The 16,991-nt window shown below is 44.5% G+C and overlaps 3 protein-coding genes across 6 annotated transcripts in view; 2 read left to right on the plus strand and 1 right to left on the minus strand.

The window, feature by feature from the left end:
• Positions 1-1,447: 1,447 nt before the first annotated feature.
• Positions 1,448-8,299, minus strand: asb7 (ankyrin repeat and SOCS box containing 7). 3 transcript variants are annotated; one of them, XM_060070819.1, is made up of 5 exons: positions 8,185-8,299; positions 7,352-7,428; positions 6,953-7,206; positions 4,973-5,578; positions 1,448-3,130 (listed from the first exon to the last, which is right to left on the minus strand). In XM_060070819.1, exons 3-5 carry the CDS (start codon positions 7,161-7,163, stop codon positions 2,991-2,993), a joined length of 957 nt encoding a protein of 318 aa, XP_059926802.1. In that variant the 5' UTR covers positions 7,164-7,206; positions 7,352-7,428; positions 8,185-8,299; the 3' UTR covers positions 1,448-2,990. The 3 variants fall into 3 exon arrangements, with proteins under 3 accessions (XP_059926802.1, XP_059926804.1, XP_059926803.1); XM_060070821.1 differs by having other exon boundaries at positions 8,213-8,278; XM_060070820.1 differs by lacking the exon at positions 7,352-7,428 and having other exon boundaries at positions 8,185-8,259.
• A 557-nt stretch (positions 8,300-8,856) lies between these two features.
• lins1 (lines homolog 1) lies at positions 8,857-12,772 on the plus strand. Of its 2 annotated transcripts, none has more exons than XM_060070815.1 (6): positions 8,857-9,195; positions 9,281-9,382; positions 9,509-9,647; positions 9,742-10,359; positions 10,570-10,750; positions 11,272-12,772. In XM_060070815.1, exons 1-6 carry the CDS (start codon positions 8,857-8,859, stop codon positions 12,104-12,106), a joined length of 2,214 nt encoding a protein of 737 aa, XP_059926798.1. In that variant the 3' UTR covers positions 12,107-12,772. The 2 variants fall into 2 exon arrangements, with proteins under 2 accessions (XP_059926798.1, XP_059926799.1); XM_060070816.1 differs by having other exon boundaries at positions 9,281-9,370.
• A 174-nt stretch (positions 12,773-12,946) lies between these two features.
• cers3a (ceramide synthase 3a) overlaps positions 12,947-16,991 on the plus strand; it is an 11,925-nt gene continuing 7,880 nt past the window's right edge. Inside the window, exons 1-4 of the mRNA XM_060070817.1 lie at positions 12,947-13,148; positions 15,572-15,783; positions 16,154-16,271; positions 16,974-16,991. The exon at positions 16,974-16,991 is cut by the window's right edge and continues 101 nt beyond it. Of these exons, the coding sequence (XP_059926800.1) occupies positions 15,611-15,783; positions 16,154-16,271; positions 16,974-16,991 (309 nt within the window). The 5' untranslated portion in view covers positions 12,947-13,148; positions 15,572-15,610. The remainder of the gene's footprint in view (positions 13,149-15,571; positions 15,784-16,153; positions 16,272-16,973) is intronic.

The raw sequence follows: 16,991 nt of genomic DNA on the forward strand, positions 1-16,991 counted from the left end.
GTCTTATCCTGCTGGAACCTTGGCAGACAGGTGTCACGTTCAGGATCCAATAAGCCAAGTGACTAACGTTCCCAGTCTCTCGGTTTGGCTGCTGTCCACATCCTGTAAGAGGCCTCTCCTGGATTCCATATTGTGTTTCTCCTAAATCTCAAAATCGTGTTAGTTTGATTGCCAAAATGAACGCCCACAGCCACAGAAAAGCAATCTCCAGCGACATTAATTCAAGAGTTCGGAAAGGATTAGGAGGGGGAAAAAGGCAACGCACATGATGATATGATAATTACAGCAAAAAGCTGGATTTAAACGTGAAAACATGTCAGGTAATCAGCATTGGCTTGTGTTTCCTTTCATGTGCATTACAGATCTTCAGGGCTAAAACCATTATGCCAAAAAGAGAAAATCTCTTCCCTGGGCTTCAAAGAATGGATAACTATGCAACACAAACAAGTTACTGGGAAGAAGGCCAAAATGATATCCAGTGTTGGCCCTATGTAGACGATCCCTTGTGAGCATTGGAGTGCTCGTACCACCTCATCAGGTACAGGGCTGAGAGGCAGAGCTAGGTTTTTCTTTACACGACACCGGGTCCCCCTCAGAAGTACACAGACGTCTTACAGCACCGGTATTGTTCCCACTGTCTGAAGACTCGCCCGGCAACAGAGGGAAGCCATTGTCTTATCATGTAATCCTACCAGTGACCCGTTCAATGATAGCACCCCATGTTGGGTAAAGTAAGACATAAATATATCACTCCCCGCTATTAGGTCACTTCAGCTTAGTCCGGCTTGTCTGACTGTTCCCTAAAGAGGACAAATGGATTGGAAAGCAGAAACCCAGTCTTAGGAGCATTCTCTGGAAACATAGCTAGAGGAAATAAAATAAGAGGCAAACGGGGGGGGGGGGGAGATGTTGTAAAGTGACACAGCTCCAGAGGCAATGCCAATTCCGTTTTTTTATCATTACGACAACCAACTATGGGAGAATTAAAGTGTGTTTCGCCCCCGGTCCTTCCACTGCAAGCGTGAGCATGCAAATCTAACCAAACAGATTTCCACATATCTTGTCAACACTTATGCCAACTGGAGTGGCTGGATGGATATAAAGATAAATAGATATGAAAATAAAATGATATATATTACACATAGTTAGTTTCTTCTATACTAAAGAAAAACAAAATATATAAAGATAATATGCAAATGAAATACACAAATAAGAATAGTGATTTCAAATTACAAGGCCTAAAATACTATCCATGCCTGAAAAAACATTTATAGAAGATGCCATTTTTCCCCAAAACAATTCCTGCACCGTTTATTCAAAGCTAGATTATCACAGCTTTACCCAAACAACTTAATTCCAAATAAATTTGAACAAAGGGATTACTTTACATACAAAGTTCTCATACTCTCATTTGACTCATTCACAGAAACCAATGAAAACAATCAAATCACAAGTTATTTTAGATTTATTGACACATCTTGAGTTTTAGTTTAAAACCTGCATACTATATACATTCAGTAGTTGGGGTGGAAGACTCACAGCCGCAGAAGAGCTTCGTAAGACAAGTACAGTTCCCTGACTGGGAAGACTCTTGAGCAACCAGGCATGAAGAAGGCAGACGATGTAGGTCACACCAAACTCACTCATGACCGTCATTCACAGCTCTCGGTAAGAAATAGTCTGGAATACAAAATGTGGCATAAAAACTCGGACATATCCAAAAGCATGTAAAGGGTGGTGAAACTATGGTCATGAAAAAATATCACCCAGCAATCCTATGTGTTTTATAAGAGCTTCATCGTTGTTTTGTTCCAACCGACAAATATGGCCGTATTAAATAACGTCACTCACCGATAGAGTAATAGTGATGGTAGCTGAACCTGATATCCAACACTTTCCAACTTTAAGGATGTGTTAATAAATTCACAGTTCTTCAGAGACATTTTTTGTTCAGAAAATAAATCCCCCCACCCCCTACCATGACACTTGAGATCTTTCAGACCTAAACATAGTGAAGTCATTCTCACAAAAGGGAACAAATTATTCGACTTGAACATAACAAAATATTTATATGAATCACACCAAACATAGTACAATACTTTCCAACATATTCAAAAGACACAGGAATACGTACAGAAGATTTTTGCTTAAATAAATCTACAAAAATATCTGCTGTACATTGTTACATATTTACATTTCGCTTCTGGTGATTGTGTAAACATTAATACATTTTTTCCAGAAAAAACCTAAAGCACAGTGAATACATTTGTAACCAAATAACTTAAGATGAAACAGGATGAAATAACTCATCACACTCTGATGCAACAGTTGTTCAAATGGCAGTATTTGAAGGCAATTGCACGCCAATCTCTTGCACGCCAAGAAAATTTTCGCCTGATGCTCCGGCATGACCAATCCTGCTTTTGCGTGCTAGATGTAAAGCCAGTCCAAGCAACAAGTCCTGTAACTTGTCTACTCAAAACCATAACCTATTAATGCTTTATGCGGTCCAAGGAAAATCAACCCATATTTAGTAGAATAACCTTTCACTCACTTTTCGATCCCCATAACAAACATATTGGTGAGCAATCCTATTTAACAATCACCAATCAAATCAAATCGTACTGGCATATATGCACATGGCAATCGGTCCAATTAGCAAAAATATCGAGAGGCAACAATCATCTGCATCATTATTAGGGAATTTGAGTGTTTAATAAACTGCTGTGTTATTTCATCCATCAGCTGAAATAACCCAGGTACCGAGATAAGCCGGATCTCTGCTGTTTCGGCACCTCCTCAAAATAAATTCATATAAATAAAAAAAGTCACTGCAGAGAACCAAAGGACCGAATGTACACTCTCCGTGGTACGAGGGCAATATAAATGTTGAGGGATGTACGAACAGTGCGCCCCCACGCCTTGATTGCATAGTCTTGATGAGAACAGAGAGTCCACAGGCGGACTCCCCTTGGCTGTGGTGTCTGCGGTCACACATTGTCAAACTTGTGTTTCAGGTAGTCTTTCATGACCTTGGCGATGGGTAGCTCGTCCAGGAACTTCAGGCTCTGAAGCCCGATACAATGACGTATTTTTACACGACACAAATCTTGCAAAGTCCGAGGTTGTCCTGAAACATAAGAAGAGAAGAAGAAAAAGGTTATTCCGTGCCGTCGTGGGTAAAGATAAGGCAAATTGACAATGCAAATAAAAACGAATGCCATTGTTTCCAGGAAGTGATTCGTGCGTGCTTTATCATCAGAACACCCACAATGGGTCGCAGCTCGGACATGGACCACGACAAAGGTTCTGCCTGGGGTACAGCCGTCATACAGTCCCGGAGTTCTACTGTTGCATCAATCTGCTATGAGCCAGCGCTGACGTTAACCACCAAGGGGTGGGAACAGGGTGGGAATCGCTCTCTTAAATCAGACGCGTGACGGTACGCTGCCACAGTGCAGAAAAATAAAAAATAACAATTATTTGACCTGCCATTCGGATAAATATACAGGCCAATCCAATTGATAGATGGATAATTTATTGTCCCATTGGGGAAATTGTTCTCAGGGAATAAACAGATTCACTGAGAATAACAAATTCATTGCATTTCATTTTGTAACCCTACATTTTTGTCCCAAGGTTTCACACGTTATTCCTTCATCCTTTGAAGGGGTGGGAGGTGGTTTGGTTTCTGGTTTGGTTTCCTTTGGGAATATACTAATACACTCGGACTATGACTATCGGGCGGACTATATACAGCACGACTATTGTTTAGCTTAAAACATTTCACTATGCTTGCGCATAATAACGTCTTCAATATATATACGGGCAACATGGCAGTGCTTTATGAAAATAGGCCGCTTTGTCATGGGAGTCCCAGATGCAGCTGTGCCATTCAGGCCGCTCTCTCTGACGTGAGAAAAAGCTAAGGGCTGCGACAGCGATACGTCTGTGTTAGCCTTCAAAAGAGTGGGGCTGCCACTCATCCCTGCGTGGGACAGGTTTTCATGGCCGAGGGAGGATGAGTTAATCCACCGAGGTGCTGCTGTAATCAATAAGCCGGCGGTCATGTGATCTGCCCCGGCGTTCAGAGACCCTGTGAAGGGCATTGTCTCAGACGCAGCGCAGCCCTTTGATATCTTTGATATCAAAGTTTGGGGGGCAGCGGAGGAATGCGGGCATTGTTCGAGCCTAAATCATTCGTGCTGCAGGTAATGTGGTCTTCCCCCCCCCCCCCCCCCCCCCCCCTCTTCAACCAGGGCTTGATCTGTGAATGAACACTGGTCATTATAACCTCCTGTTGGCAGCGTGCCCGCTTTCTGTCTGTACATGTCTGAGATTTCTCCTCTTCTCAACTTACAAGAAAATAGTCCATCACTCCCTGTGACTTGGACCTACACATGGACCACTTGCCTCTAAACCAGACCCTTTTCTGTCCTAATCGCTTTAATAGCTCAAAGATAAGGCAGGCATAAATTCTTCTTTCATAATTTATGTTTCTGCTTTTTCTACATCTCCAATGAAATTCTCTGAACATATTAGTTTATAGTTATGCATCATCTATATACCCTATGTGCAAATAAACCACCACCATCCATATCGTGAAGCTTCAAGACATGAAGCTATAAGCTTGACTAACTTAAGCAATAAAGGCAGCATTTTTATTAATTTGTAAAGGCACGCAATAAATAAAACACACATTAACAAAATATGTGTTTTCATGGTTTACGTCAACATTGCGTAGGTAACTCTGTGAAAACTGACTGTAACTGATGTAAACCCTTGGGGTTGTAAAAGAAGGAGAAACATGAATTATGAAAGACTGCCTGCCTTATCATTGAACTCGAAAAGCGATTAGTCTCAAATGGGGTCTAACTAACTGCGCCATGTTGATGCATATATTACAGCCCAGCCCCACCACCACACCGGCACAGCTTAACGCAAAACACGGCCGAGGTCAGGGTCCACCTACTTGTGACCTCCTGTAAGAAGTCCAGACACGGCCGGCTGATCCCCGACATGCTGACCGCCACCGCCACCGGCGTCTGCCCCTCGTAGTTGCGCGTGTTCGTGTCGGCGCCGTACGCGTGCAGCATCTGCGCGCACTGCGCGTCGTCCCGCAGCGCCGACAGGTGCAGCGGCGTCTGCCCGTCCTCCAGCCGGCCCAGGTTGGTGTCCGCGCCGCGCTGCAGGAACATGCGGCAGTACGCGTGGTTGCCCTTGATGACGGCGTAGCGCAGCAGGAAGCCGTTCTGAATGTCGATGTTGGCGCTGTGGTCCAGCAGGATGCGCACGCAGCTCGAGCGCTCCCGGATGATGGCGAGCTGCAGCGGCGTGGTGCCCTTGTCGCTCAGCGGGTCCACCGCCGCCCGGAACTCCAGCAGGAGGCGCACGAACGAGTCGCGGCCGTAGTGCGCCGCCACGTGCAGCGGCGTCCAGCCGTCGTTGCTCTTGGCGTTGATGATGTCGCCGCGGAACTCCGACTCCAGCATGAGGCGGGCGATGCGGGCGCGCCCGTGCATGGCGGCGTAGTGGAGCGCCGTGAAGCCGCCGATGAAGTCCTTCACCGTGGGGTCCGCTGGGGGGGGACAGGGGGGGGACAGGAGGGGGGGGTTAGGGAGGTGTGGGACGTGCTGGTGGCAGAAGCAGGGTCGGTCAACTTCAAGTGTTGATTATTGCAGTGTATCCATCCATTGGGTTGCTAATTAAACATACACATCATACCGTCAGCTTTGTTCACTCTCATGTAGGTGTTGTCGTAACCAATTGGAGACACCAGAGACATAAAACGTGTTGTGTGATATCTCACTAAACATTTTTTTTTAAGAACAAAAATGGAGATTAATTCAGTGTATTATGACAGGACATTATCAGTGTATTTTTTGTGCTGTAAGTATTGGCTGTGTCGGGCCATCAGCAGAAGAAGTCAAAGAGGTGTTGTTGTTGTATGCACATGTTGGCAAACTTTAGGAAGGAAAATAAGCATCCATCTGCTTTTAAGAAGATGTACAATTCTTGTGAGAAGAAGAGAAACTTTGTCGTCAGAAACTGCTCGGAGCCATGACAAACAGTAGGTCTATTTAGGACTATAACTACCATTATTCTAATTTAATGGCTGGTTGTTTAATACCCAAACATAGAGTAAAATTGACAGACCAAAACAAATATTTATTTTTTCAATAACTTCAAACCAAATGTGTTTATAAAACAGAGAATTTGTTGCATTCTATTCAAGTGGTAACAGACTAAATTCTGCTTTTCAGTGGAAACAAGTAGAGACGGTTCCCTCCGGAGAAATAATGCCCTCTAGTGTATGAAACTATAAACGTCATTGATAGTGGGATCTTCCAGACACTTAAATGCAAACATTTGTGTCACCCATCCAAATCTAGTGTTAAACAGCAACTTAACTTTTTTTTTTTTTAAACACTATTTAAATTGAAAATGCTCTGCCTTTTGTCTACAGTTTTTAGGAATCACAGAATCAGGACAACAAGGGTGCAAAGGTCATATGGTTTCTTTCATGAACCTGAACTGCCCTGATGATGAGGATAGGAACTTCTTCATGGGTATATGTTTTTTTTGGTGTTATAAAACGCAATATCGATCCACCCACTTTCTAACTGACAAAGTGGTCCTTATCAGTGCAAGTACTGAACAGTACATAAACTGCAGATGCTTGCTGTGCATAATGGCCAGAGTGCAGGAAAATTAGACACATTAAACAGCATGGAAGTTTTCAAAATATCCATTTGTTTTCAAGGCACAAAACCGCCAAATTATTCATTTCCCATTCCCACTTCAGACCAGTTTGGAAAAACTTTTGGAAAGTTTAACTGCTTCCTAAAGCCAAAGTTATGTCCCGACTTCAACATCCAAACCCCAACAACGTATTATAAGCTATACCTGAGAACAAAATGCTGTCAACCACAAAATAACCAAACCCTCTCACCTCCGTGCTCCAGGAAGACCCGTACACATCTCTCCTTGCCCTTGGCGGCAGAGAAATGGAGCAGCGTCCAGCCGTTGGCGTCCCGTACTTTGGGGGAGTAGCCTTGCTCCAGCATTCTGCGGACAGTGCACACATCCCCAGCCGCCACCGCAGCCTGGATCTGCAGCTCCTCATGCAGCTCCGGGTTCCTTATGCATTGATGGTTCAGCATCCTGTCACATTTCGTAAAGGAAATGTTCTGCTGCACGGGACATCTGGTATGGAGAGGAGAAGAGAACATGACACGCTTAATAAGAAGGGATTAGTAGTTGTTGTTGTTGTTATGGCTTGAACACAGCTGAATCAAATCGATTGAACTGCAGCGTTTTTAGCGTTGAGAATATGTGTGCCTATTCGTACCATAGTGAGCAGACACAAGCTGGGATAAAACAGTCTGTCAGTGGTCCAAAGTAGTGGCTTGCTGGTCTGGTATATTACTGGGGTAAAAGGATAAACATGATAACTGAAGTGAAACAGGTTTGTGTTTACCAATATATCCCTTGCTCCCACATTCTAGCTCACAGGAATAATATATTTGGTGTATATGCATCGTATCACAGGCAAATTAAGTTAAATAAAGTTGATCAGTGAAACAGCCCATATTCATCTAATAAGCTGTTAATTGTAATTATCTTGTGACAACTTATAGAAGAACATAGACAGTGAATACCATTATAATTTATACACTTAGCTGGCCAACATTAAAATGATGGGGCACATTTAGTTGCAGCAAGAGTTCACACAGGCGCCTTTACAAGAGTAATCCAGAACACCGTTGACTTTTGATATATGACTGGGACTCTCAAGCCATATAATGCAGTCTGGAAAAATGACACATTAGTGCAGGCAGCTGGAGATAAACCACAAACAATAGAGTAACGTTAACCTTCCAGCAAGGAGCGCCTGCTAACATCAGGTAATACAACTGAAATAAAAAGGTAGTGTTTACTCCTCACTCCTCCAGCTCCGAGTATGAGCCAGGGTAGCAACGCTAGCTACAGCAGCCCTACGCTGTTAGCTACCAGGCTAACTTTAGCAGGGACTAGCTAGCCTCAACTATGCATTAAAAGAGTTCCATGTGCATGAGTTTCTACACACAGCCACGATGTGATGTGTTGATCGTAGCTTAAGCAGTGGGTTATATTTCATGGAAAATGTCAGCGCTTTACAGGTAATGTAAAACAAAGACTTACTTGACAGACGGTAACAAAAAAAAACAACCATGGAATCTGTGTGTTTCAGCCAATCAGCATCCAGAAGAGAGTAGAGGTGTGTTTCAGCCAATCAGCGTCGAGAGAGGAAGAGCGTTGACACACAAACATCCGGCTGCAGAATGAAAATACCTGGCACAGTCCAACATACAATGACATAGAAGTGACTGAATGGACAGATTTTTCAGAATAAAAAGCACTGTTTTTATTATGTATTATAATGCTAATATTTCTCTACCGATATTAATTGGTGGCTTTACATTCATATTAAATATTATTTTAAATTGATAGACAGTATACATACACATTGCTGCACATCTTTCTTTCTATATTTCTATCTATATATAAATCAATAGCATGTCCCCAGTTCATTTGTATTTGTTTATAAACGTTGACATACGATCGATGCGTCGATTACGTATATTTGTTCATGCTGTATAAATAATTTAGCATAAATGAAGACTCTTCCGGAAATGTTAACACATTATCTATGAAGATGAAAAAAATATATATATATTGTCATATTTTTAAGAATAACTTCCGTGTTGATCACGTGGTTTGTCGTCACACGGAAGAGACGCGCGGAGTTTGTTTTCATTCATCACCCACGTTGTCAAAGCGGATGCAGAGATTCTAATCTTTCAATTTACCATCATGGACGGTATAAAGGATTGTGTTGAGTGTATTACTGATGCATACACATGTCTTCTCAACGGATCACCTCCGAACCAAATCGCCAGTGATTTAGTAACCAATATATGTGCAGTACTATGTCGAAATGTTACTCTGCAAGACGATTCGTGCTTGTTGTGTGCATGGAGTAACACTGCGAAATGTTCCCATGTAAATATGACCGAGCTGACTTGTATCACTCTGACGCTGGTCGACAAGATACATGTCGATCTCATGTCTCAGACCATGCGGCCAGAAACTACTCTGTACCTCTCGCAAATCCAACAAGTGTTTCAAGAGGCAAATGTCATGTCCAGACTTGTGAGTATTCTAAATGTACTGACTCTTAACGAATGATAAATTAACAGCTGGATGCATTGAAATTAATATGCTTACCCTGTGAAAGGTTAATCGATTCCACACCGACGACCAGATGATATCCCATTTGGCTGCCAAATGTGTATCATCATACGTTTCCTACCAGCTCCATACTTCTGTAAGCGTTGAGGTAGTTTGTGCATGATATAACAGGGGTTAACATTGCTATTGACATAATCATATAATACTATATTATTATATTGCTGTTCAGCGTGTTGTCGAGTCTACTCTGCTGACATTATTTTCCATTTTATAGGGTGAAATCAACCAAATCTGGCAACAGACATGTGTGCAGGCATTTCAGAACGGCCCCACTGGCAAAGAACTGGATCCATGCATGTGGTCTTTCATCAATGTCTTTAAAAGACTTCTTAAAGACTCAGACAAAAGAAAAACTGGTGCGTGTGGCGTGCATGTCTCCAGTTGCTTATTTTCTACTATACACTTTTAATGTTCTTCTCAGTCTAATTGAGCTTACTCTTTCACCACCAGAGATTCTCCAGAAGCTTCTAATGGCCTTCGATCCCCACCTGACTACTCTAGTCTCTCACTTCCTCCCTGAGGAGGAAGTCGACGATGGACTGTCTGCGGTGCATTTACCCACCAACACCCGCAGCTGGGGCGTGACCTTCTCTTCCCTCCTGGACCTGTTGGAGATCCTCTGTGCCTCCAGGTTGATGTGCAGCACCGACGTCTGCTCACCATGCCAGAGACTGGCGTACACAAGAGCGCGACCCCTCATTAAAACAGCCGCCTCCTCCTCCTGCAACTACATCCTGAAGAGGCGCGTACTGCTGCTCATGAAGAGGACTCTGCTTCAGAAGGCCGGAGAGGACCTGGCCCTCGGGGAGATCTCGGCCCCGGCGTCCAGAGATGAGCACTTCGGGACCGATATGGGGGCACTGGCGGACACCGTGTTGGGAGCGGTCTCTGCCGAGTGGTTGAGGTTCGTACCCGTGGAGATGGTGGCGGCAGCCTCTTTTGGAGGACCTTACCGTGGTCCCGGCCAGGGAGGCGGTCGGAATCGGAAGCCAGACCACGTGATGCTCAGAGCGGTTGGTCTGGCGGTCCTCAAGTCCCTGGAGCTGACACTGCAGACGGGAGCAGGTACAATAATCGCATTCATTCGTTGTGTCCTGAGGAGTGGGTTATGCCGCTAGCTAGGTCGGGAAATTTCTGTTATCAGCTAGAAGCTCAGCTCTATAGAACACTTCACATAACTGATTCAACAGCGCCTTACAAAAGATGCACAGTAGAGGGCAGCATCGGACCGTCTGTTACAATACACAAAGTCACTTATTCTTTTTTTTTTGACAGCTGCTGACCGCACCGTGGCAGCGTGTCTTGGGGTTTTGTTTGGGTTCCTGCAGGACCGTGGGGTCCCGCTGGCAGAGTCCTCCCACCTCTGCTGCTGGTACCTGCTGGTCTTCACCGAGCAGGACGATGACATGATGGAAGCGGCCAAAACGTTACTCGCCCTGTACCTTCGTAACAACAGGTGCGGGAAAACATCATGAGTTCTGTAGCATGAATGAAATCATGCATGTTTTTTTTTTTTTATGGAAGTAATACCTAGTCTTGGTTACCGCCATCTTTTCCTCCTGAAAATGAAAGATCATTGTCTTGAATAACTGGAATAACAAGAAATAACTGCAGCACCATGACAACCAGTATTTAAACAATGAGAAAATGGTCTGCAGATGACCATAGAAAGACACAGTTTTGTTAGGTAAGCAACAAGATTCTTTGTACATGGTTTTATCTTGCTCATATTTGGTAGTGGGAAAGAAGGAAAAGGGTGTTTTATCTTTTATATCCAAAAGAGAAGCCATGAAAACTTTTTGATTGAATGTTTTGCTGTGATCAACATATTTATACTAAGAAGGGAGAACCTTCACATCTCAAAAGGGCATCAATCCTGTAGGTGTCCATTGAATGCAAAGACAATTCTAGTTAAAATGTAATGAAGAAAGCCCATTGAAGGAGATCCCGGTCTGTGCGTTGTTGTGTCCTCCTCAGCCCGTGTCCTGGTCTAAATCCCGAGGCTGTGTCGGCGACGTCCTGCTCCTCTGGTTTCAACCCCCACTGCCACTTCCTGCTCTTCCTCCGGAGCCTCTCCTTTGATCCCAGCACCCTCCTGGACTTCCTCATCTCCTCGGAAACCTGCTTTCTGGAGTACCTGGTGCGCTACCTGAAGCATCTCAGGGCGGACTTCCCGGGATTCTTGCTGGCGTGTCGAACAATGGAGGAATCTGACCCTCGTGTTCGAGCACAGCTTTCATTTTCCGTACCGGTGCGTGTCGGAACGCCGGGAACCGCACTCGCAGCCTCAGATCGTGACCGGACCAAGCTGTTTACCAGGCCTACCGCACACGTGCCAACCAGACCGGCGTCTACTGGTTTGGGCTCTGGGCTTTGCCTAGTCGACTACAGTAGCTCGGACGAGTCCGGTTCAGAAGAGATGGAGGTCTCGCAAGCTTCTCACAAGGACGCTGACGAGGGGAACTGGAGAGCGAAGCTTCCTGACTCTGAGATACGTGCCATGTCTGCACCAGCAGACGGCAGTCTACCTGACGGAACAGCTCAGGTGCAGGATGTAGTGCGTGACCATGGGCAAGAGAGGCCAACACCGTATTTGGGCCTAGCAGCATCACAGTTTGGACAAACAACAGGATTGGCTCACACGCAAGGTGGTAGGACATTGACCAGATCCCTGTTGTGCCTGTCAGACCTTAGAAGGGTTGTGGCTAAGCTTAACACCAAAAATCTGTTTCCCTATAACCCCAAGTCGCTACTTAAACTCTTGGCACAGGCTGAGGAGGTGCATCTATCTCACCTATCACCTAACACCTAGACTTATAAACGATGAAATCTATGCATTTGGTGTTTTGTATAGTGGGCTTTGAATATATCTCTATAGGAGAATATGGTTTGGTATTATGATGACAATGTACTATTGAAATGAAATTGATGGGACTGTATAACATTTGTATATATTATAGGACATGCATAATACCGATGCTGCCTTATAAGGAACCCCACAGAGTGTCATTATATAGTGGGTATATAGTCATTTCATGTATAATGTCAGAGGTCAAATCTTGCATATAAATGTGTTCTCACCATGACCAACCATATTTCATATTTTGATTAAATTATCTGACGATAATCAATGCTGGCCGCACCCTGTTTGTTCATCAGATGAGGATCACAATCAGCCTCACTAGCCATAAGTTAATCATTGTGTATGGCGAGGAACGCTGGCCTTCCGTGTAGCTTGGCAGGGTGTACCATGTTGAACTATGCCTTGTTTGTTTCGTTTATCAGTCCACACACACACACACACCCATCCTCAGCCATGTACTTTTATTGTTTAAGTCTTTTTTTGTCTATCATGTAAAAATGGTCCATCACATCATTACCATATCCTTATTGCTACGTGCAACCACATCAGGTTCACCAATGCATACATTCAGATCTATATTGGGTGACTGCGTTGCGCCCAGTGTGGGAGACTAGGGCTCTTTGTACTTTATCAGGGGCACAATGCAAACAAGGCGGCGGATCCCTGCAGGCCGGCCAGGAAAACTGAGAATGTGTGTGTGTGTGTGTGTGTGTGTGTGTGTGTGTGTTCCAATCTCCACCCCCCCTCACTCCTGCGCTTGCTACCTGAAGGGAGGAGGAAAACAAAACAGCTATGTAATTGTGTCCTAGGCAGGGTGTAACCGTAAAGCACCTCAAACAAAGAGACGGTGCCTTCATAGCAACTTGCTGCTCAGGGGAATAGAGGATTCAGGTATTCGCTTCAGATATCCCCGAGCACACACGGGATCAACAATATATATATATAGAGAGAGCGCGGCAGCCGCCTCTGTGTTACTGACGTGCCTATATAGGTAAGTTTTCTCCGACCTTGGAATGTGTTGGGTGAAACGATGATGCCTTCTATTTAATTTATATCATAGCATTAGTAACGCTTTAAAATGTGAAAAATTATATTTGACGGTGGAAGTTGCGTTGATGGCAACAAGGGATGCTCGAAGCCGGGGGGGGTGTTTTGTAGAGGGGATATCGACTTGGGAAGTCTGCCCGCAGGTGAAGTGCTCTGGAAGTTTTGTCATGGTTGGATTAGGATGAACAGAGCTCCTGTTATTGCAACCTGTTAACAGGTGGATTAGAGATCACTGCAGAATCCAATGTTTTAAAGCCTTTCAATCTGTGTTGATTTCATGTTTTATTTTTATTAGGATTATATTTTTCCATTATTTCATGTTTTCCATTTTTTTTGCAAAGCTGTCCAGTCTTGTTATACACAAAGTTTCTAGCAAAGGGCATTGTTTTACCCTCTTCTTATTGGCCCACTGTATGAAATAGTACATTGCCGTACAGCTAGTATGCTGTGGTAGACTTGCAACTGTGGAAGAATTGGGCATTCTCTTGGATAGAGTGTTTTCTTCTACATGGCTGAATTAATTCCCAGGGAAAAGAGAGGGCTTTTGTGCAACAAAAGAATAGTCCCCAAAGGACTGTCAATCAGTGCAAAGCAGGGCATTACTCTGTCCACAAACGACTGATTGTGAGATTAAGTTACTGAAACACATCGCGGTGGGTAACTTTCACTGTTTCCTCACTTTTCATAGCAAGATATAAAACAATCACAAAGTAGGCCTACTGCCTCATTAAAGAGTGTAATCTGTCACACTGTGGAAGAATTGGGCATTCATCTAAGTCATTGGTAGCAGCAACTATTTTCTCTGCGTATTCTTTTATATTTGGTTTTGAAAATAATACATGCATGCAATTAATCCTTCTGCTTGGCTAGTTGCACTCTAAAGTCGTTTGACAAGGTGGTTCGGTGTGTGTGTGGGAACCGTTCACCAAATGTGCTGACACAAGCTATGGCATCATGGGGGCCCCTGACCGACCAAGGCCATGAAGTGCAATGCACCCCAAGGCCCACACATGTTGTTATTAAACCGCTCTACATTCAATGACACAAGCGTGGTTGGACGTTAATATTTTGCCTTAAGCGATTGAGCATATTTATCCACAGGAAGACTCGCTGAGTATCACACGCTCCGTGCCAAGCACCGGAACTGTTGTTGCTGAGGTACTAACGGAATCTCCTATGGGAAAGCTCAGATGGAGTTCCACCCGAGGAAAATGGGGACAGTTACCCCGGCATTGTATCATTACTGTCACCCAGGGAGACCAACGGATCAATGTTGCAAAATTCCACCTGTTTTCAAGCTGAGGGCCTGTGCGGCAACTCTCCCCTTGTGCATTGGCAGCCATCATGGCCGCCTTCCTCTGTGATTCTTGGCCTCTCGATTGAATACTAATAGCCCTGTTTGCGTGCTCTTCTCTTTGGATGTTTTGTAGACAAGTTGACTAAACACACAGTAGCCGCAGATAGGGGTTGACCGCGTTGTCTCTGAAGCGACAGTTAGCTCTCTGGTTGTTGACTGTTGCTGCACATGTGTTTGACCTCAAAACAGACGACATATAGCAAACACTCTCTTTCTGCCTCTCTCGCTGTACGCAGAGTCGCACGGTTGCTTTCCCTTGTTTGCTTGCCTTTCTCTTTCTCCATTTTCCATTTAGCCCTTTATGTCTCCGGCTCTCTCCATTCTCTCTCTCTCTCTCTCTCGCTCTCGCTCTCTTTGCATGATTGCTCTTTCTCTATGTAGCTCTTGTCTTCCCATGTGGGTTATGGCACTAGGCGTGGAGGTGTTTGGAAATAGGGAGGGCCGTTGAATCAGTATTTGTTTTGGAAAAGCAGCACCTTGTGAGGACTTTAATGGGAGAGCGTTTGGTCGCTAATGGTCACAGCTCATGCAAAGTAAAACCTTTTTAAGGAGCTTGACGTCACAGGAAATGAACAGCAAACAAAGTCATTGCCACATTTTTTATTTTGTCTGGGTTCTCAGTTCTCACTGGGGTTGGAAAAGGTTTCGGAAGTGCCCTAAGGACTCGGTCATCAAAACCTATAATCCCTTTTTTGTAATTAAAAGGGTTTTGTGCAACTAGTACATAATAACATTAATTTAAATGTGTGTTTGGTGACAACTCTTACTCAAATTTACTCAGTGTAAACATCACTTATTTGTGTGTGTTTGTGTGTGTCTGTGTTTATACGAGTGTGTGTGTGGTGTGTTTGTTGGGGAGGAGGGGGGTGGGGGGGTCACCAGGGGTGCCTATAAACGATCAATCGTTTGGAGAACAAATCATGCAGTATTAAACGCAGGCTACATGGTTGGGAGTGACCCCTCAGTCGATCCTATCCTCCACCCATCATCTCCATCTCCATCTCTCCCAGGTTGTGTGTGGGACTGCTGCCCCCCAGGGCGGAGCAGGGATGTTCGACACACTGTACGACTGCTTCTGGTGGGACCGGATCTGGCTGCCTGTCAACCTGACGTGGGCGGACCTGGAGGACAGGGACGGACGGGTGTACGCCAAGGCCTCCCATCTCTACGTCACCGTCCCCTACGCCCTGGTCTTCTTGCTGGTCAGATACACGTTTGAAAGGTCAGTGATGCACTCCCACGTCTCCTCCCTTCGTGTTAGACTCTCTGCTGTTCCATCGCCCCCACTGCTAAAGAAATAAACGCTAAAATGGTCTAGTGATTCCTTGATATGTTGTAGTGCTCAGAGCCTAATAAAGAGAGGTCCTGAGTCAGCTGAAAACACTTTCACCCAGAGAGAACATTTCAAGGACAGGGCTGAATAATGGAATCCCTGAGCATTTGGTTCTCACATAGCTGTTGGTTGCAAGTTTATCTGTGTGGTTCTCTTTGTGTGTGTGTGTGTGTGTGTGTGTGTGTGTGTGTGTGTCTGTGTGTGTGTGTGTGTGTGTGTGTGTGTGTGGTATCTTGCTAATGGAAATGTGTTATCCCAGGTTCATCGCCACACCATGCGCTGCCTCCCTTGGGATCAAGGAGCGAGTTCATCTGAGGGTCACTGACAATCCCATCCTTGAACTTCACTATCTCTCCCACACCAGAAGCCCTGGCCAGGTAAAAGGTCACCTGGGTTAAAGTGAGAGCGAGTCTCTCAAACCTGGCCGGTCAACTTGACTTTGATTGATGGGTTGGTGTCGTTTTGGTCTTGATGAGCTCCATGTGAATGCTGATGGTGGAATTAACTAGTGATTAGATTATCCCTTTAACAAACGCTGATGAATCCCTCTGCCAAACCCTGTTGACATTAGCAGGAACACACTGCGCTCAGAACTATCAACCTTTCTACTATTTTTTATAGCTCTTTTCCAAATCACTTAACACAATATGATGAATTATACAAGAGTGAAACAAGGAAAAATGTATAAATTGATCATGGATACCTTTAAAGGCATATCCTATGAGAGGTGAAAGAGGGAAAGAGATGAGGGAAGCTAGATGAAAGTAACGTTTTCAACTTTCAACAAATTACACCGTTTGTTATTTCGAGCAATATTATTGACGCATCTTTTACATTCATATGTACACTGTATTTCTATGGGATTTTCTACCTTCATGGACATCACAGTGAAGACAGGAAATTGAATTAAAAGAGATAGGGAATGACATAGGCTCAAATCCCACCTGGCTCACAGCGAGCCGGTTAGCACACGAGCAGGTTGAGCCACCATGTCGCCATTTGTGATCGGCTCCATCTCCTTATCAGTTCATCTGTTTACATGTGTTCATGCCGTTGTGCCCCATGTCACACCTTTGCAGTCTGCTGTCGATGGGCTG

The sequence above is a fragment of the Gadus macrocephalus genome, chromosome 14, assembly GCF_031168955.1.
Source record: "Gadus macrocephalus chromosome 14, ASM3116895v1".
NCBI lineage: Eukaryota > Metazoa > Chordata > Actinopteri > Gadiformes > Gadidae > Gadus > Gadus macrocephalus.

Excerpts from the sequence above, each read along its gene's own strand:
- asb7 (XM_060070819.1), bottom strand. The coding sequence starts at position 7,163 with ATGCTGAACCATCAATGCATAAGGAACCCGGAGCTGCATGAGGAGCTG. Across the intron at positions 5,579-6,952 it reads GGTCTTCCTGGAGCACGGAG|CGGACCCCACGGTGAAGGAC; the intron begins GTGAGAGGGTTT and ends GTCCCCCCCCAG. Across the intron at positions 3,131-4,972 it reads CTTCTTACAGGAGGTCACAA|GACAACCTCGGACTTTGCAA; the intron begins GTAGGTGGACCC and ends CTTATGTTTCAG.
- lins1 (XM_060070815.1), top strand. The coding sequence starts at position 8,857 with ATGGACGGTATAAAGGATTGTGTTGAGTGTATTACTGATGCATACACA. Across the intron at positions 9,648-9,741 it reads AGACTCAGACAAAAGAAAAA|CAGAGATTCTCCAGAAGCTT; the intron begins CTGGTGCGTGTG and ends CTCTTTCACCAC. Across the intron at positions 10,751-11,271 it reads CTGTACCTTCGTAACAACAG|CCCGTGTCCTGGTCTAAATC; the intron begins GTGCGGGAAAAC and ends TGTCCTCCTCAG.